Source organism: Pogonomyrmex barbatus, unplaced genomic scaffold (assembly GCF_055798465.1).
Source record: "Pogonomyrmex barbatus isolate J1 unplaced genomic scaffold, ASM5579846v1 scaffold7, whole genome shotgun sequence".
NCBI classification, from domain to species: domain Eukaryota; kingdom Metazoa; phylum Arthropoda; class Insecta; order Hymenoptera; family Formicidae; genus Pogonomyrmex; species Pogonomyrmex barbatus.
Window position 1 is genome coordinate 7,132,778 of NW_028297171.1, and position 19,884 is coordinate 7,152,661.

Below are 19,884 nucleotides of genomic sequence, written 5' to 3' on the forward strand. Positions count from 1 at the left end.
TGTTCTTTCTAGCTCAATTCTTGTATCATTTGTTTTTCTTGTTTTTCTTTCTAGATCCCTAAAGATATTTTAAATTGAAATGTTCTCTTAATTAATCTCATTTTATTATTTTTCCATCAGTATTTTCATATTCGGTAAATTTTATTGTCATTTAATATATAATATTTCAAAAAATTTTAACAATATACTTTAATTTTTCCTTATATTTCATGGTATTGCATTGAATTTCATAAGGACAATTATGATAATACATTATGAAATCGATGAAAAGTAAAATGAAAGTTATTAAAAAATTATTGATTATATTTCAAAATGAATCGTAATTTTCTTTATGAAATTCAATGTAATACTATAAGCAAAGTTAATATATATATATATATATACATATATATATATATATATATATATACTGTTGAAAAGTAATAAAAAATTTTGGAATGATAATGAAACGGGATCAATTGAGAAAAACTTCGGCACAAAATATTTCCATTAGGGATAGAGAGAAAAAAAAGAAAGATGAACAATACAAGAGGTTTAGCTAAAAAGAATGAGCTTAGGATCAATGCACTCACTGCCAGACACGGATGCTGATCAATGTTAATCAGCTGATTGCAATAGAGGTCTCACCAATTGATCTTATTTTTTTTTATAGCTGCACTACCCGTTATACTTGTTGCATTTATGATAAAATGAATGTATGATATTAAGGGAAAGGAAAAAAGAACAAGAAATGGAAGGAAAAAGTTCACTTACAAAAAGATAGATTTCTTATTTCTTCTGTACGACCATTCAAAACTGACTATTAGTATTAATAACTATTATTATTTTTCCAATAATTTTCTGATAAAATAGGATGATCTTTTTTAGATAATACAAATTATTTTTCAAGACAACATAGGCTCTTCTCCCTCTAGAAAAAAGAAACAAAGAATTGAAAAAGAATAATCGGAGATACTAACATAGCACACAGTAAGGTAAACATTTTGTAAATCGTTTCATCATTTTGCAAAGTATTATTGTAAGAGATGAGCAAATATTTTTCTGACAAATATTTTCCTTTCTTTTTGGACAAATAATTCGCATGCATTTTGAACATCGCCCATTCTAGGATCGCTAATTCTCAATGCTGCCAACTGTATTTATTGTTTCTTTTACCGGCGATAGTCAAGCCTGCATTTTTGCTACGTGATTCGATTCATGTGTGTCGCGTGTGCACTCTGCGAAAAATGACAATAAATTTCTCGATTTGTAACTGTTCGTAGCGACGAGTGTACTGATAAGGGATGTACACGTACGTAGACGTGTGCATACCAAGGACTTGTCAAGTAATTCTGTTAACAATACACGGAGAGAATACGTGAAACAAGGAGCCTTTCGGAGAAATAAGTTTTTCCCCTCATTTTTCTTGTTTTTCTGTTTTCCTTTTCTTTGATTCTTCGCTATCTTATCGGCGCGCTGATTGAATATTAAAAGGCATGGAATTATCAGAGCAGACCATAATGTGCCGTTCTACAATTAGTCTAATCACCGTATTGTGTTCTCTCGTAGGACGACATACCCGAAATAAAAGTGACGATGGCAAACGAAATTTCGATAAACATCCTGACGCTAAACTGCTGGTGAGTATAAACACTTATTCTTAGCTAGGTATTTCTACTTGCATTCTAAATCGTATTGATTTCTAATCGCTCGAGTCGCTATATCCACAGGGGCATACCATATGTTTCGAAAGACAGGAGCACACGTATGTCTGCTATTGCGGACAAATGCGCCAGCAGAGAGTATGACATAATTTGTTTACAAGAAGTATGGTCCGTTGATGATTTCAACATGATAAAGGCAAGGGCGCAAGAAGTACTTCCTTATTCCCATTACTTTTATAGGTACGACATTATACTTTGGATATTTAGATAATTTTAATTATTGCTTTGAAACATTGGACAATAAACATAATTATATCATTTACTGCCTTTATTGTTTAAAAACAGCAACTGAATACTAAAGACAAATGATTATGTAGACTTGAATCAATTTGTGTCTTGCTGGAAAGTATTCCTAATGATTACAATTTTATATTGTAAACAGTGGAGTCTTTGGATCAGGGATATGCATCTTGTCACGATATCCCATTCACGATGTTATGTTCCACAAATGGCCCTTAAATGGTTACGTACACAAGATACATCATGGGGACTGGTTCGGTGGCAAAGGTGTTGGATTATGTAAAATAAAAATTCGCAACATGAATATTAATGTTTATATCACACATGTATGTCTCTGATTTCTTCATTGTTATTTGTAAAATATTATATTTCTTGATAATACAACATGAGCAACTTGTGATAACTTTGAAGAGTTATCAAGTATTCATTCTTGTTTTGCAGTTACATGCGGAATATAATCGAGACAATGACGAATATATGGCTCACAGAGTGCTGCAAGCGTTTGATACTGCCCAATTTGTAAGGATGACAAGCGGTGGCGCGGATGCTGTCATATTGGCTGGCGATCTTAATACTGAATCGCAAGATTTAGCATATAAAATTATACGTGGCGTTGCCGATTTAGCGGACACATGCCCCAATAGTTCGAGCCATATAGGGACCAACGAATGTGCCAATAATAGTTACACCAGCTCAAAACTTGCTCGAACAAAGCCGGATGGAAAGCGTATTGATCACATTATGTATTTAGGTTCAGGAACTATCAAAGTAAGGATCTATCGATGCGATAAATCCGTATTGATGTGAGATATAATCATTATTTTATTTGTAGGTTGAAGTTACGAATTTCCAACATCCGTTGCCAAATCGCGTACCATATAAGAATTTTAGTTATTCAGATCACGAAGCAGTAATGGCTACACTTAAATTTACTAATGGTAAATTGTAGACATGAATAATTCATAAATATTACATATACACGCATGCATTTTCTCATTTCTTTTTGATATTGATAGTATAGATTTATACATTTGTTTGCAGAAAACCATGGCAAAGACACTTTAGATGTCACCGATTCCTTGAAAGAAGCAATAGTAATTTGTGAAAACGCATTGAAAAGTGTACAGCGCCAACGTTTCTGGTACGCGGTGTCAGCCGGTATATTAGTCATTCCATTAATTTGGTCTATTTGGCTAAATTGCTTGAATACATCTCTAGCTGTAGACATCGGTTTGAATATAGCATGCATTCTTTTAACTGCGATATTATGTTACACTCTCTTTATGAGTTCGATATGGAACAGCGTAGAAAAGAATGCATTAAAAGCAGGATGTTTAGGTATAGAAATTTACATGACCCAATTGGGTAACATCAATGGTCCACATCAAAATTGAATGTACAATACTTTCAAAAGAATTTGGATTGCAAAAGTTGAGCTCAAACGAAAAGTTTATTAAATAAAAAATATATATATATATTTCTCTAATATTATACAAAGAATTCTATAACATACCTATGTGATAAATTTTAAGATTATATTTATTTGCATTTAAGTAGTATTTAGTACTATCTTATTAATTGAATAAAATTTAAAAGATTGAGTTGGACTCAAAAAGCATTTCAAAAGCAAGATATGAACATTTAAAACAATTTAAATTGTAAAACTATATATCATTAGATTCACAATGACTGTTTTTTTCTTTTTAAGTTATTGAGAAAGAGCTACCAATTATATTATATATAAGTTTAAAACCTATGTTGTGTATTTAGTACTATAGTACACAATATTATCGAATCTTATATAAATTATGCATATCATTCTACAAGATATCAGCATTGCCGTAAAATATATCTATTGTATATGCTTCGATTATAATACCAAAGTTTAATTTAGTCTTCAAATCCAGTCTTTCAAATGCTCTCATTTTATATGAATTGTATTTTGCATTTTTAATAATAATAAAATATATGAAAGCTACAGGTTTATAAAATTTTTTAAGATAATCATTCTCTCAATATGGCATTATATATTTCATTACAATTATATTATACAATACTATAAAATGAATGGTTATTGCCTTTAAATTCTACAAGCTCCATGAAACTTCTATATATCAGAATGCTTAATATAAATGTATTCAAATACATTAGAAATATTAATTCTATGTGGTCCTTATGCATAGATATAAGTGATTATATATATATATATATATACAATTCAGATATACACACAGAATAAAATATTTTCTAATAAATAATCATTTACATATATGTATATTAATCTGTAATAATTTGTTATAATTGACTAAGCAGTGTATAGCCAAAGAAATTGATATAAAATGATAAAAGCTTGAGATGCGGGTGTTTTTGTACGTCGCACAGCTTTCATTAATTTATTTCTTTCAATGGCATCAAAAACAGTATCTAAAAAAATGTTTTGCAAGTTTTTTTTTAATGATAAAATTACCTATATTTTCTTCGACGCTCTTTGGTTTTTTTCTTTCGTTGCAGTATTTAGGGCAGTTGCTCCACATAATTCTTCGGAACTAAACCTGTTTTGCCGTTTAATGTACCTTCTAACCAACCTGGTTCCAAAGAGGCCTTAACTATAATAATAATAATATTAATAGATTTCTTTCATTATATTCTTTATTCATGTTAAAATCATCGTGCCGTTCTTACCATTTGTGATAATTTGATTTGGTTCAAATGATAATTCGCCATCATTTTCCGCCATGCATGCGTATAAAGTTCGTACTCTCCTGAGAATTCGTACAAATTTAGAATTCTAAATCTCTGAGCTCTTAAATCCTATATATAAAATACTTACCAAATTCCTGGAATTTGACCAGGACTCGAACGTCCACTATTGGGGGAAGTGTTGATGCTGTAATCACGCACGATCATGATTAAGAAAATAACGTTTAAGAATAAAATATACAATAAAAAAAATACAATCTTTTTTAATGAAAATATTGGGATATCTTACGGACATATCGATGAGTTACTACGCTGAGGATAAGCTGTAGGATAGTGCACGGATATCATTGTGCCACGTTTATGCTTCACTGGTAACTCACTTGTAAAAGAATGAGGATCCGATGCAATTGACTCGCTTGAGCTACTCGTATTGCCACCACTTAGAACTGAAATAATAAAGTTTTCATTTCAAGAAACGATACTATCAATTATTGCGAAATAACACAAGAAAAAAATGCAACAAAACCTTTGTCGGCTGAATGATACATAAGGTTCGCGTTAGTCAATTTCATGCGACTGCTGCTGGTGTTACCGCCGCGACTCTCCAAATACGATGGTATACGATGGGTCGTACTATCGAGATCTTCATAATCCCCATTGTTCCTCTCGTCGACAGTGGGCGACTTGTTAACAACGGTCAAAGGCTGGCCATCATAAGATCTTGTAACGAGCTGTATACACATACACATTGTGTGTGTGTGTGTGCGTGTGCGCGCGCGTGCGTGCGCGCGCGCGCACACACACGCACACACACATAAAATTTAACAATAAAAAAAAGAATAATGTTAAACTCACGTGCGTATGCGACGATGTGGGTGCAACCGTTACTGCCGTGTGCAATGGATATCTTAAAAATGCCATTCCATTACCCGACGAGGTTGGACCTTCTTCCTTGACACATTGCGTTTTATTTGGTACAGCAATAGCTTGTAACGCAGGCTGCGTTGCCGCTACGCGCAGAGAATCTTGGGGTGGTCCAGCTATTATTCTTTCACAATTCTCGATCAATATTTCCACAACAATATTGTAAAATTTAATGTCCATTATAGAAGCTACAGTTTCCTCCTCTGGTCGTAATAAAGTTGGACCGAAACATACCGCCAGGTTTCCCACGGTCATCAGATTTTTATCGCTTTTCTTTGCCACACTGAAAATTTAATCCAAACATAAATGAAATATGATACAATATGAATATGAAAGAAAAATCTTTTCTAGATTAAATCTTTGAGTCGAGACGAGTAAGTGAAACTTAGACATGCACATATGACAGAGTGAAAAATTCTATAAGTGAGTAATAAGTGTAAACATTTCTTACGTGCAAAGATGAGTAATAAGAAGGATCAGCATATTGAAATTGGCTTTGGGCAATCGATAAACGAGGCTATGTATATCATTTATCCGAGTTTCCTTCATCTCCTGTTCTGTTAAACGTCATAATGTAAAAATCACAGTGAAACCTCAGATTTCACTTATACACGAAGAGTATCGAAAACAATTAAGAGCGACGGAAAGAGCAAACAAAAGTATTTGTTTTAGAGAGAAACAGAAAAGAAAATCGTCTCTCCTGGAATGTCTTTAATCTTTGAGAATAAATACAATAGTCAAAATAAAACAATATATTATCAAGAATACCTATACGCACTCGCAGCTGTAATGAAGCTGTTGTAATATCGGAAGGTCATTAACGGCTCGGACAATGTTCTCAGGTAAGTCTTGAGCGCACTGGTAATAGTTTTACTCTCCCACTCGAAACGATCGCTTAAATTGAGCTTGTCCGCTTTTCGCTTATCCAAACCCATGGTCAAGAGTTTGTTCACTTTGGAGGCAACTCCAACTACTCTATATAGACCTTGTTCTTCTAATCCTATGGAATAATAATCGATAATTTCAAAGAAACCGATAACATTGACCAAACAAAGCTCTATTAATTCGTGATAAAAAAAGCATAATCACGTCACCTCTATCTTCGAGCGCCGCGATGCACTTCGATACGAATGTAAAACCGGTTTCAGCTAACGTCATATCTTCTGGTCTCGCGGAAGAACCTAATCGTGGATAAGACTGGAAAATACAAGTTATGTGCAATTTTGATCATAAAAGATAAAAAATTAATATTAGTAATGAAAACAATCATCTAAATACTATCAAAATGTATTAAAATATTTACAGGTTCCTTTCCATCCATAGCATCCATCCATAATTTCCTATCCTCCTCAGAAAGTGCTTGGAATGTGTATACCACGTTAAGTCTAGAAAAAACAGTGGAAAGATTTTTTAAATCACCTTCCGTTTAGTGAAATAAAATAAATAAATAAATAAGCTCTATTAATTAAATCGTACAAAATAATCGTGCGAGAGAAAGTCGAGTACAATTTACCTATCGACGGCAGTAATATCAAAGCAAAATCTTTTCTCAATAGTGTCCGATGTACGTCGTACGCAAGAGGCTAGTGTAAAGGTTTCCTTGCTGCTCTATCAAGAAAATATTGAAAAATTATTCCGAAGATTCTTAGCAGCGCATATTATATATACATTAATAATATTTCACTTTCACTTACAAATTTTCCTGTGAGTTGATTGTAAGGTATCATAGTAAATTCCTTCCTATCTTTTTGATATGTGCAATATTGTTTTGTCCATGTTGTACCAAATGCTTCTGCAAAATCATGATTTTGATGATGTATATAACCAGCGACATTTATAAAATAATATATATAAAAAAGTCATTTATATGACATCAATATATCAGATTCTACAAAAAGATAATCTTTTACAAAAAAATATCTTTTTATATTATAATGTACTTACTTTTTTCCATTAAGAATAGATATCCTTCACGCGAGTGCAATTTATTGAGACCACTTTCTACAGCAGACTAAGAAACAAAAATGATTATAGATAAATATAGAAAGCATACTTTTTGTTTTAAAAAAATATCCATCCAAAATATTAATATTCTTAATTTTTAATACTTGTACTTTATGCAATGATAAAATGAGTTTATAGAGGGAAAACTATATGTGCCTAAAAATCTAATCGAGCAATTAAGAGAAAAGATAAAATTTCTATATAAACGTACCTTTTTCATGTCCTTCATTTTATTCATAAGTGACTCAGTTTTATCTCGGGTAGCAAGGAAATTCTCTCTAGTCTTGCAAAACACACGCATACACACAAATAAAAATTAGTAAGCTCTTATCCATGCTGTTACCAATTATGATATTTATATTTTATGAAGTAATTTAGTCGCGATAATTTATCTTCCTTGTTCTTCCAGCAACATTCTCCGAATACCATAAATTCAAAAGAAAATTATAATATTTGATAATGCATTTCTGTTATAAATGCCACATCAATGTACAACGTAAGCTGTACATAAGTTAAATTTATTTTATTATATAGCGATTATATATGCGTACGCTATTTATGGAATTCTATATTTTTATTTCTCGAACTCTATATTAAAATTAATTTCCAATTAATTAGTAAAATCATGGATTATGAAAATGAAGAACTCTCATTGTCAGTGATATTAGAAAATACTAGAGCAAACGTGTATCTACATGTTAGTGATGCAGATTTCAATAAAACTTCTTGCACAACATATAGCGATAGCGCTAAATGATTAAATCATTAAAATAATGTTTCTAAATTACCGTCTCTCGCAATAATACATTAATTGGAAATAAATATATCGAGATAAAATAGATAGAGATAAAATATTTTCTTTCGTATCATTTAACGTATCTGTATAAGCAGTTAGAAATACATTATAAAAATTAATTACCAACCTTCTGAATCTTCAACTGTAGCTCTGTCATATAAGGTTTGAAATCTTTCGCAACTTCATGACCTTGATGATAAAATGTTAGCCATCCGAACATAAACCCCAATAACTAGAACATTTTATATCGTATATTAAAGTGCAATTTGTAATGGTAATTATAACTGTTAAATCATGTGAATGTTTATATGTGTAATAATAAAAGATAATTAAATTAATCGCACTATTACCGTTTCAACAAATTCAAACTTTTTCCGCTCTTGAACTTCTTGCAGTAAAAATACATATTCTAAGCTAGCTTGAGAGAAGTGTCTTTCAGCCATTTCCAATGTTGCATCAGCCTACATATGCACATGCAGATAAAGTATAAATCATATAATATAATTTTAATGTAGTATCATAATTTTTTTAAAGATTATTAGGTATACCTCTTGCAAAACATTATCTTGTTTTTTCGTAGATAAGTTCAAATAACGCTCTTGACTTTGACAAAATTTAATTGTCTGCTTCTCGAACTTCTTTTTACCGTCCTGAAATATTAGAATTAAATACAAGATGAATGAAATATTTTGACATCAAAAACTTGTATATAAAAATATAAAAATATTGTCAAATGGCATTACCTTAACTCCACCGATATGTTCTTTTCTAAAATTTTCTAAGGGTAATATTATCTGGTCGAATGCTCGTTCCAACTAAAAGAAGACAAGCTATCTTAAGGAATAATGATACCGTTATCATTTCTTATAAAATTTTTTTTAAATTAATCCTATTTTAAATTATTCCTTTCTATCAATAATACTTTAGAATCACACATCAAAAATGTAATAAAATAAATAGATTCTACAAGCATTAAAATACTGAATTACCATGCGATCCCTTTCATCTTCTATGGATGCAATAAGTTTACCAAATTCTTTCAAGCTCTGAGATATATGAGTCTCATCCTCAGTCTGACTTTCACCGATGCATTCAAAACTGAAGTTTTGCAATGTTTTGGAAAAAGCTCTCTGAGCCCGAGACAAGTCTAGAAAAAGTATATTACTCCAGTATATTACTCACTAATTTAGCAAAACTAATATATACAGAAAAAAAGAACTAGACTATATTGCTACAAAACTATTTTTTGCATGACAGTGATGTATCTAAAAAAAAAAAAAAACGCTATCCCTAAAATTTATCTGTTGCAAAATATTTCAGAAGAGCTGGCTTAATAGTCACGCGGCAAATCGTGCGTGCAACAGCTGTTAGTATAAAGAATTCACGACAGTTTTGACAGTTTGGAGCGGCCGCAGAACTTACTCCTGGCGGCTAGCAATAAATCTTTGACCTCTTTGACGAGCCGTTTAATCTGCTGACTGGTCTTCTCCAATTCTCGCTCGTGATAGTGGAGATTCTCGCGGAAGTACGGACTGTCGGTTAAACAATCCGTAAATTCCAGCGGTTTAAGGCCAACACCCATTCTCGTTTGTTTATCAAAATTCAACGGTCATGAATGCGAGATGGGCGAAAGACCGGATTTCTGCGCGCGAGCTCGTCACCCACGATCACCTACGGCAAGATACACAATCACTATCATTACTGCGGTATTATTCGCGCAGATTCGCGCATATTCGCCATCATTGAAACGGCAATGTGTCCAAACACTTTACAGTTTAATACAAACCGTACACGCACACACCCTTCATCACGCACAGCGTGCTTTAGTGTTGAGTCGTAGGGCGGAGGGGAAGGGGAGTTTGATTATGATTCGATTACTGGCGAGAGACAGAATGAGAGAGACTTCTGGAGTTGTATAGAAGAAGAAAGAAAAAAAAGGGGAGGATTATCTATGTGTCAATAGAGGCTCTTAATCCGTGATTGTAATAAAAAAAATTGGTTCTTTATGAGCAACGTCATGCTATGGAGAGAAATGAATGTAGACGTAAAGGTCTATTCACGTGAACGTTTCTGGAGTTAGATGAAAAGGTGTTTGTTAGAAAGATTCCCAATTTATATAATTATAACAAGGGAAAACAATTTTTTAATAAAAAAATGAAGAAAAAATTAGGTGACTGGAGGTATCTGCATATATCCGCATATAAACAAATATTCATTTATTATATATATATATATATATATATATATATATATAAAAAACTGTCTGGAGGCATAATGCATTAAGGTCTATTCATAAATATGTTTCAAGAGATGAAAGAAAAACTGAAGAAAATTATATGCATTTATCAGAAAAATTTTTAATTTTTAATTCTAGTAAAATGAAAAATTTGATATCAATTACAAGAGATAGAAAGAGAAAAACATTATGTCAAAAAAAAAATTAAATGAAGATGTAAAGATCTATCTTATACCTATATTTTTAAAATTAAAAAAAAAACGAAGAAGAATTATAGGCATTTATTCATAAAAGTTAATGTCAATGTATATAATGCTAATTAAAAAAAATAGATTCTGTAAATTTTGCAAATATAAAAAAAAAATCAGTATGAAAGACACAAAGATCTATTCATAAACGTACATATGCAAGATCAATCAATCGCGATATAAAATATAATGTCTGATGCACTTTTTTTACTCAGATTGTACGCACTGCAATCCAGTAAATTAAACAAAATCATTTTTTATTAAAATTAATGGGAATTCCTTCGTGAAATTATTCTCGAATGAAAAGTTTCGAGGAAAACCTCTGAGATTTCTCGTTTTTCTAGCCGGCCAATCCGCTCGCATGACAACGTCAGCTTAAGCCCCCGGACGTCAGTTTGGCTAGCCTGCGACGCGAACAGTTAACCTCGCTCCTTTCGGAGGCAATAACCCAGCGACGAGCGCGACAAACCAATCGTTGCTCGCACCACGACACACCCTTTCAATGCTCGTTTCGTTTATTTTTGCGAAAATCCTGGCGAGATAGTGGCTAATAAAAAAAATACGCTTTACGTTTATCTCATTGTCGACCAATAGGATTTTGATGTTCGTCGGCCTATAACCAATTTTAATTGCAACAGTATGGTAAGATATTCATTCTTACGTTTCACCTGTCGATTATCGTCTCTTTTATCGCGCTCACTTCTTGATAAATCACACCAGCGATTCTCCATGTATTTGAGAACAATCTGACTCTCTTAGTCATCACGAACTTGTCCTACTCATGTCATTGCTATGTAGATATCAAGATGTAAAGATAGGATTTTTTTCAAGAAAATCAAGAGACGACTAGCGACATTGTAAATATGATAAATTTATACGTTTTACCCCCATTTTTTAATTAAATATGTATATTGCAGACAGAACAGCAAATGGATTGTGCTCTAGATCTGATGCGGAGATTGCCTCCACAGCAAATTGAAAAAAACCTCAGCGACCTGATTGATTTGGTTCCTTCGCTATGCGAGGATCTATTGTCCTCTGTAGATCAACCATTAAAGATCGCCAAAGATAAAGAGTCTGGCAAAGATTATCTTTTGTGCGACTATAATAGAGATGGAGATTCATATAGGTTTGATTTAATTGAACGTTTAGATTGTTTGATAGTAGGAAATGATTTATCTTTATACAAATATGATATATTTTGTAATGTGATGTGATATGCTTTATAGGTCTCCTTGGAGCAATACTTATGATCCACCATTGGAAGATGGCTCAATGCCTTCTGAACGATTAAGGAAATTGGAAATAGATGCTAATCATGCCTTTGATCAATATCGGGAACTTTATTTCGAAGGTGGAGTCTCGTCGGTGTACTTATGGGATTTGGATCATGGCTTTGCAGCGGTAATTCTTATCAAGAAAGCTGGCGACGGTTCTAAGAAGATCAAAGGATGCTGGGATTCGATACATGTTGTAGAGGTTCAGGAGAAATCGACTGGTCGTACTGCTCATTATAAACTCACGTCGACGGCCATGCTGTGGTTGCAAACTAACAAGCACGGTTCTGGTACGATGAATTTAGGTGGTAGTCTGACACGTCAGGTAAATTTTTTAATACCATGATGTTAAAGTATATAAAAATTTGGGCATTATATGTAATTGAAAAACATCTTTGTGTTTTACTTATAATCATAGGTAGAGCAGGACGCTCAGATTAGTGAAACGTCCCCTCATATCGCGAACATTGGCAGAATGGTGGAAGATATGGAGAACAAGATTCGTAACACGTTAAACGAGATTTACTTTGGGAAAACGAAGGACATTGTGAACGGGCTGCGGTCCGTACAATCTTTGGCTGATCAAAGACAGCAGGCCGCGCTCAGGCAAGATCTCGCGGCGGCACTGCAGAGGCGAAATGCTAACAATTGATCTTGCGAACAGCAGGAAAGTTTCGATTACGATTACGAATAGATTTGGTATTTTTGTGGATCCTTTCATCCTGCTTGGGATCTTTCGATTTTCATAGCCTTTATATTTTTAGAATCCGCGAGATTCTTTAAAATTCTGAATTTTTTGCGACGGTCTTCGAGTTCTTTCCCGATAAATCTTGAGATCTTGTTGGACTCTTGAGAATTTTAACTGCTGCGACTTGGGCCTTTTCCAAGTCTCAGGTCGTATCTATAGAACTCGTAAAATATTTCGGAAATCATTGTCTATCGGAAGTGATACTTATTACTGTACTTTGTTGCTCTAAAGAGATACGAATCAATCACAGACGCGTTGATTAAACCTAAACAGTATGAAATACTTTGTTTAATTTAGAATGAAATAGAGTTTATTGTAAATATGCGGGAAAGGTGCAACGCGTTTTAGAACGATAAATTAGATAAAGAACAATGTAAAATGCAAAAGAGAGTGAATTATTATAATAATATAGTCTAATGCTTATTATGTAAAAGCTCAAAAAAATACATTTAACAATTCTCTCTTTTGGTTTGTTTTAAGTTTGATAACATGATGATAATTGCAAACACGATAATAAGTTCACATTTTTGTAATGTTTGAAAAGTATTAATATTTCGCTTATACTGTTTAGGATTAAATTTAAAAGCGTGTAACCTAGCGCTGAAAACGATATAAAACGATTTACATAAAGTTATAAAAGGAGTATCGTATCGCAATTGTAACAAAAAATTTGTCCTTGCAAAGGATCTTTTGTGAAAACTATACATAGAAATTATAAATTGTTTTTATCCATATTAAAATCATTTAATTAAAATCACGAAAAAGTGACAAAATTTGTATGAAATTTGAATATTAAAGGATAACCCGTTTACGCTATTAATTTAAAACATAGCTATAATCCTCTCTGAGGGACAATATAAAATGATTTATTTAAATCCAAAAAGGAGCGGTTGCATTTTGCATTTGTTAATAATGAATCCATATATAGTGCGCAAATAAAAGTTTTCAAATTAAATTTTATTCATTTTTGTATTAAATTTCACAAGTACAAAAATCTGCTGGTACCACAGATCCTCGAAAGCCGTACATCCCTGATATCGCGGATCTTTATTATCGCAGTTTTTTTTTTTACACGTGATATACATATCTCGGAGTGTTCTGGTTTACATGGATCTTTGATACTACAGATCCTTGAACTGATAAGTTATTAGGATCTCAAAGATCGTCAGTACCACGAATCTTGTGTATGTTCATGTACGTGCACCTCGAAAGCAACGATTACTAAATCCGTTTTTTTTTTATTCTCATCCTTGAAATTTCCAATGGTCTTCTTTTCTTGGTACACGGGATGACAGATATTAAAGACTCTTGATACTACAAATCCTTAGATCTTTGTAAATGACTGCGCAGTCGTACATATTGAAAATCTCGCATATTCTATATGATTCATGGGAGCATTAAATTATTCCATGTAACAAAGAGACGCAAAAAAAATACCGAGTAGAATTCGTAAGTACATAAACGAAAAGAAAAGCAGTTTTTATGTTAGTGCCTTTTTTTACACTTGAATTACACCACCGATATTATTACCCGTAACTTATTTCTTCCGTAATTATATAATTATATTATATGAATTAACTTAATAACATAATTTAACTTTTTTTTTTGCAAATTCCGAATGATGGCAGTGTGCGGGCGAGTCAGTCTAAGAAAGGACTAAAAAAGACATCACCATATCACTCCTGTGAATATTTTCTTCCAGTATTTCTATACTATTTTTTTCACATGTGTATTGATACCTTCTCGCTTTCGGTTATAATTAACAATCGAAAGAATTATGAGCCTGGTCCAACATAGCACACATAGATTACAGTATTAATTAATTAGACGTTATTTTATTTCGATTATAGTAGGTAAGTTTTCGATTTTAATATCGTCGCAAAAAATCAAAGTCATCAAGGAAGGCGCGTTGTTTCGCGGATACCTTTTTTATTGATTGAAAGATTTAAAAACAAACTCTTTTATATATATATATATATATAGCTTTTAGGAGGGAGATGTGAGGATAATAATTATTAGATATATCGGAATTTACATATACATATATTTGGCGATTTGGGGTCTTCGTATTTATTTTTTACGTAAAGAAACTTTGTTAAGTGTTTAAGGACATTTAATCGCTAGGAACATATTTGAAATTCGATTCTAACGAGGCTCGGTGATGCAAAGTTCTCGCAGCACGTTTATGAGCAATCTGAATGTTTTAATGTAAAAAATAAATGAAAACTTAAGATGATCTAGGAAAAAAAAAACGCTGTGTTGTATTGGAGCCAAGATAATCTTTTACAGAAAAACAAGATGTGGATTAATCGCGAGGACACCAAATCGAACAAATTCAAAGTCACAGAGTTCCATGAGGGAGAAAAACGTATACCTTCCAATGATAACTGTGATTACACTCTTGTAGTTAATTATCTGCTTATAATTATTCCTAATCATTCAGACTGCACTTCCGGAACAATTTTTTTTTTATACAAACGATGTCACGAGATGGAAAGGATGTAAGGAAAAAAGATTCTTCACACACACTTTGCAAGTTCACACAAGGATCTTCCACTCGCGGCTCTCGTCTCTCCTCATCTAATTATGACCTTTGTTACATAGCTTAATTAAAAGTTATTTTATCTTATTGATTGAAGACGGCTCGTATAACCTGTTCTGAAAAATGTTTATTAAAACGATATTACAACAAAATGTAATAGTCTGAGCATTCATAAGCCAATTACAGTCTCTGAACGTGACGCGATATTACATCGCGCCGCACCAGCCATCTCAAAGCGCGCAAAATGTTATTTTGTGTGACCCTTAAGATCTCGACGTTCCTGGATTTAAAGGTCTAAATCATATCTCAGCTCTTTAATTGGACATTCTCGTGTTTTTCAAGTCCTTATACATTTTAAGTCTCACATAAACCTTCTTCCATTTCAAAGCCTCTGTATCTACTTAAAAAAAAAAAACAAAAAAAACAAATGCTCACATATTTAAAACTTCAAAATCTCTTAAAATTCAAAAATTCCGATCCTGGAATTTATGAATTTTCTCATTTAGATATGAAGCATTTGTCTGCTGTTACGACTAACTAAAATGCTGAATTTTTTGATTTTGAAATTCTTAAGTATCTAAAAATAGAATTTAAAAGTTCGAAAATTTGAAATTATTTCCACTTCAAATTTACAAACTTTAAACTCTCTAATGGTAAAGCTCATAAATGTTTAATCCTTTTCAGTATTTGCATAGAATAAACTGAAATTTTTATTTTCACGATTAAGTTATATTAGACCTAAAAATCTCGAGAAATCGAGATCTTTTCATAAAAAAGAAAGAAACCTTTAGCATTCTGTAAAAATTCCGTATAGCGACTCCAGTCTTATCTTATCAATCATTATAGGAAAGATGCTTGAAGTGAGCTGCTTCGTGTCGGGCATTGCTAGCATCCCATGAAAAATTGTTCCGCGCGCGTGCGCTTAAGGACCAGGGTCCTTTTTCTCACGATCTCTTCATATTGGTCTCCAACAATTTTCTCGATCTCTCTCTCTCTCTTTCTCTCTTGCATTCTCTCACATATTCTCACTCACACACATAAGTGTAATAAGTTACAAAGCTGTTGTAAATAATTTCTTTCTATTCTTTAAAAAAAAAAAAAGGTCCAGGATGTATCTCAAGGCTTTCTCAGTTTTTATTTCCCATCAACTTTCTGCTGAAAAGTTGTCGCCACTTTCTTATATAACAAACAACGCGTGGATAATTGTTTAGGTATACGTATAAGTATTTTGTATGCGTACGCGCGCGCGTGTGTGTATGTGTATATGTGTGCATAATGTGTCTAATTATCCATATGTGTATAAGTGTATATAACTGTACGTATACCTAGTTTTCGCTTTCCCGGATTTGTTCATTTAAATATTGTTGAATAATAATTAAGTAAAGCGGATATTATTTCGATAAAAGTCGTTTCTCGCATTGGCGCGTTGCTGTTGTATGTGGATCTGCTAGCCCGTTTTACTTTCTCCCTCTTTTCCCTCTCCTTTTCTATTTCCTTTCTCTCTGTCTCAGACATTCTTTCTCTTTCTCTCTCTCTCTCTCTCTCTCTCTCTCTTCCTCTCTTTCGCTCTTCCACTCTCTTCATCATCTTCCTCTATTTTTTGGTTATATTGTTGTTTATCCTGTTTGACCAATTATCCAGTAAAGGTGTTGATTGATTGGCTAAGCGGGTTTTTGTTTGAATGTTGGGCTTCTTGTCGTCGTCGGGCTGAACACAATTATTTTATTTATCAAGGGAGGTGTTATTTTTGACGGCGATCACTACCTCCTCACCACATGCCTTGAGTACGGTGCACTAAAAAAATAAAAAAAAATAAAAAAAAATAAAAATAAAAAATACAACATAGATTTATACAATATACAATCATTTTAATATAAAATTGTTAGAAAGATTATTTTCTTTAAAGCAAGGCTAATAGCAATATCAACTAGTACAATTAAAAATAGATGCAAATTTCTTTAATATAACTTATATATAATATATAATAGAATAGAAATGAAAGAAGATTAAAACTAAAAGTTTTTAATACAAGACAACGCCATGAATGGACAATTAACCAAGTATTTTACTTTGATCTTCCCAATAATTTAATAAACTATTTATATAAAAAATTATCAGCAATAATTATTTTAAAGTTTTTAACACAATTATTTAATTTATTAAGTTAACAAATAAACTTGCACAATAATTATAACAGAAAAATAAAGTTTATAAAAAAAATCAGAAAATTCTCCATTTTTCATCATAAAAGTTTTATATGTAACATGATTAAAAATGTCTAAAAAAAATGTTAATATAATGTACAAAATATCTTTTATAAATACTTTTATTGTGAGATTGGTCAAATCATAATCAGTAAATTTAGGTTTAATTCCAATTTTCATCTTCGATTTTTATAAAAAGTCGATTTAGATAGATGAAAATTATAAGCAAAATATGATGTAAATGATAATTCATTTTGAAAACCTATATAATAATTATATAAACTGTCCATATATCTTTTACATCCTTGCAATGTGGTAGTATTCACAATTCAACTCAAGAATGATATTGCAATTTAGACATACAATGCAACAGACAGGAATGTTAACAAATAATTTTTATATATAAAGATATACTTACAAGTAACTCTTTCCCTGATTCAAAATCAGCACGTAGCTGTGTTCCCAAATCACCATCAGGTATCTTGAGATCCTCGCGTAATTCTCCATTATCAGCCATCAGACAAAGATAGCCGTCGTCAGATATATCTGTAAGCTGCCAATAATTGCAATGTTATTCATTTTTATGAAAACACATTGTCTTTGTCACAGATAATTCAAATTTAAAAATTTACAATGTTTGATACAAATTTTTTTATGATTATCAGCAGAGCTTGAATTAAATCATTAAAATTACAAAGTGTGAATAACATTAAAATATAATTTTATAAAAAATGAATAGGTAAAAATCTTGAATTCCAGAAGTAAAAAGATTAAAAATACAGGGGAAAAACCTACATGCTGCCTTCTATTCGCTACATGTAAGAAATTAAGGAAAGAGTCCTTACCTGGTAATCTTCTCGCTTAACAAACGGCACATCCATGTTATGTGTGGAAGGGCAGATATCCTCATACTTCTTTGAAGTAAATATATCGATACCTACTAAGTGAACCTTGGCATGACCATGTTTGCCGGTTTTAGAAGTTGACATTTCTACAATCTTGCACGGACGAGACTTTAACATGACGAAGCCATTCTTGCGCAGTGCAGAGCACTGCATAGGGTATGTCACAGAAGCGCCAGAGTCTCCAGTCTCAAAGTGAGTATCCTCAATATCTGCCATTGTTGTTTGATGGATATCTGAACATATCACAAAACAAAAATATAGACATTACATCATCTCGTAGAGGATAATTCTCATGATCTATTTCACGATATAATATTCTAACTCGCACAAAGATTTTTTTTACTCAATTAATAATTCCATTAAAATCAGCAACATATCGACAAAGCTATTTTAATCGAAACTATGAACTTCTGAAAACTATATCAACTTAGTTGCCCAGCCGAGGAATATTGGAAATGAAGTATTGGTATCATACGCTCATCGTTGAATGTAGAAAATAAAAATGATCGAAAAGGTTGGACGAACGCGACAACATTCTCATTTTTCGCGGATCATCCACACCATTTACATACTCTCAATGTCGCGAGATTCGGATTTCAATCGGTAATCGCGCGATAGCGTGAGTCACCAGACGGCGGATCGACACAACGTGGTTACACCCGGACGAGCAGGGTGACCACGTGGCGCGTCGTTGTAGGGAGTTCGCGCACAGTGAGAGGTGTCGGAGGCGGACGAGGAGCACGCGACTAACCAAAGATCCGTCGCGACTAACACGGGAGATCGCGAGTCCCGCGAGCCGTCTCGGGCCGACCGGCGATCCGGGCGTGTTCGCGGCGGGCGTCGCGACGTCCCTGGGACGCTGCCGGTCGTCGCGGACGGCGTATTTCAAGCGATAGAAAGAGGAAGAATGCGCGAGCACGGGCCGAACGGGCGAGTGCGAGCGGGCCACATTGTCAGCGCGGACGGTTGTCGTCGCGTCGCGCCGTCGCCACGCGGACGCAAACCGGCCCGACATTTACCCGCGTATTCTCAACGTTCCACTGCTCGCTCGGGCAATTAGCACCATTAGTCGAGGCCGAAAGCAAGAACAGCTCAGAATACTCACATGTGATCAAAATGGATACTCTAACCAGAAGGTCTTATTGCGCCGACGCGCCACGGGACTGTGATAGGGGTTCACAACATCGACTGCACGGATGCTCTTGCTGCTCGCAATCGCGACCGTAATGTTGCCGCGAGCGTCATCTCTCGATGCCGCGTGACATTGCGTTACAATTGTCGAGACTTCGATAGCTTTATGTACGCACGCAGGACCGCCGAGACAGGCTCGGACTCCGATATTTTTTGGTCTATTCTT

The 19,884-nt window shown here is 33.3% G+C and overlaps 4 protein-coding genes across 12 annotated transcripts; 2 read left to right on the forward strand and 2 right to left on the reverse strand.

Annotated features, from left to right (window-relative positions):
- The first annotated feature begins 1,162 nt into the window (after positions 1-1,162).
- Positions 1,163-3,921, forward strand: nSMase (neutral sphingomyelinase). 3 transcript variants are annotated; one of them, XM_011640147.3, is made up of 7 exons: positions 1,163-1,291; positions 1,549-1,619; positions 1,710-1,883; positions 2,086-2,269; positions 2,385-2,711; positions 2,776-2,881; positions 2,985-3,921. In XM_011640147.3, the coding sequence occupies exons 2-7, from the start codon at positions 1,576-1,578 to the stop codon at positions 3,335-3,337; spliced, it is 1,188 nt and encodes a 395-aa protein (XP_011638449.2). In that variant the 5' UTR covers positions 1,163-1,291; positions 1,549-1,575; the 3' UTR covers positions 3,338-3,921. The 3 variants fall into 3 exon arrangements, with proteins under 3 accessions (XP_011638449.2, XP_011638448.2, XP_025074270.2); XM_011640146.3 differs by having other exon boundaries at positions 1,169-1,473; XM_025218485.2 differs by having other exon boundaries at positions 1,172-1,325.
- A 29-nt stretch (positions 3,922-3,950) lies between these two features.
- Positions 3,951-10,378, reverse strand: Graf (GTPase regulator associated with FAK). 4 transcript variants are annotated; one of them, XM_089083550.1, is made up of 21 exons: positions 10,154-10,378; positions 9,790-10,038; positions 9,357-9,514; positions 9,111-9,182; positions 8,916-9,017; positions 8,718-8,828; positions 8,495-8,599; positions 7,783-7,854; positions 7,512-7,578; positions 7,262-7,359; positions 7,081-7,175; positions 6,871-6,952; positions 6,662-6,764; positions 6,346-6,567; positions 6,019-6,124; positions 5,499-5,850; positions 5,170-5,374; positions 4,933-5,089; positions 4,774-4,830; positions 4,626-4,705; positions 3,951-4,549 (listed from the first exon to the last, which is right to left on the reverse strand). In XM_089083550.1, the coding sequence occupies exons 2-21, from the start codon at positions 9,947-9,949 to the stop codon at positions 4,458-4,460; spliced, it is 2,496 nt and encodes an 831-aa protein (XP_088939676.1). In that variant the 5' UTR covers positions 9,950-10,038; positions 10,154-10,378; the 3' UTR covers positions 3,951-4,457. The 4 variants fall into 4 exon arrangements, with proteins under 4 accessions (XP_088939676.1, XP_088939677.1, XP_088939675.1 ...); XM_089083551.1 differs by lacking the exon at positions 10,154-10,378 and having other exon boundaries at positions 5,170-5,347; positions 9,790-10,133; XM_089083549.1 differs by lacking the exon at positions 10,154-10,378 and having other exon boundaries at positions 9,790-10,133.
- Positions 10,379-11,241: 863 nt separating this feature from the next.
- cpb (F-actin-capping protein subunit beta) lies at positions 11,242-13,831 on the forward strand. Of its 2 annotated transcripts, none has more exons than XM_011640142.3 (4): positions 11,242-11,493; positions 11,769-11,980; positions 12,081-12,453; positions 12,547-13,831. In XM_011640142.3, exons 1-4 carry the CDS (start codon positions 11,491-11,493, stop codon positions 12,778-12,780), a joined length of 822 nt encoding a protein of 273 aa, XP_011638444.1. In that variant the 5' UTR covers positions 11,242-11,490; the 3' UTR covers positions 12,781-13,831. The 2 variants fall into 2 exon arrangements, with proteins under 2 accessions (XP_011638444.1, XP_011638445.1); XM_011640143.3 differs by lacking the exon at positions 11,242-11,493 and adding an exon at positions 11,570-11,708.
- Positions 13,832-15,525: 1,694 nt separating this feature from the next.
- Positions 15,526-19,793, reverse strand: eEF5 (eukaryotic translation elongation factor 5). Of its 3 annotated transcripts, none has more exons than XM_011640140.3 (4): positions 19,633-19,793; positions 18,468-18,760; positions 18,041-18,175; positions 15,526-17,212 (listed from the first exon to the last, which is right to left on the reverse strand). In XM_011640140.3, the coding sequence occupies exons 2-4, from the start codon at positions 18,741-18,743 to the stop codon at positions 17,141-17,143; spliced, it is 483 nt and encodes a 160-aa protein (XP_011638442.1). In that variant the 5' UTR covers positions 18,744-18,760; positions 19,633-19,793; the 3' UTR covers positions 15,526-17,140. The 3 variants fall into 3 exon arrangements, with proteins under 3 accessions (XP_011638442.1, XP_011638443.1, XP_088939684.1); XM_011640141.3 differs by having other exon boundaries at positions 19,547-19,738; XM_089083558.1 differs by lacking the exon at positions 19,633-19,793 and adding an exon at positions 19,100-19,256.
- Positions 19,794-19,884: the final 91 nt, after the last annotated feature.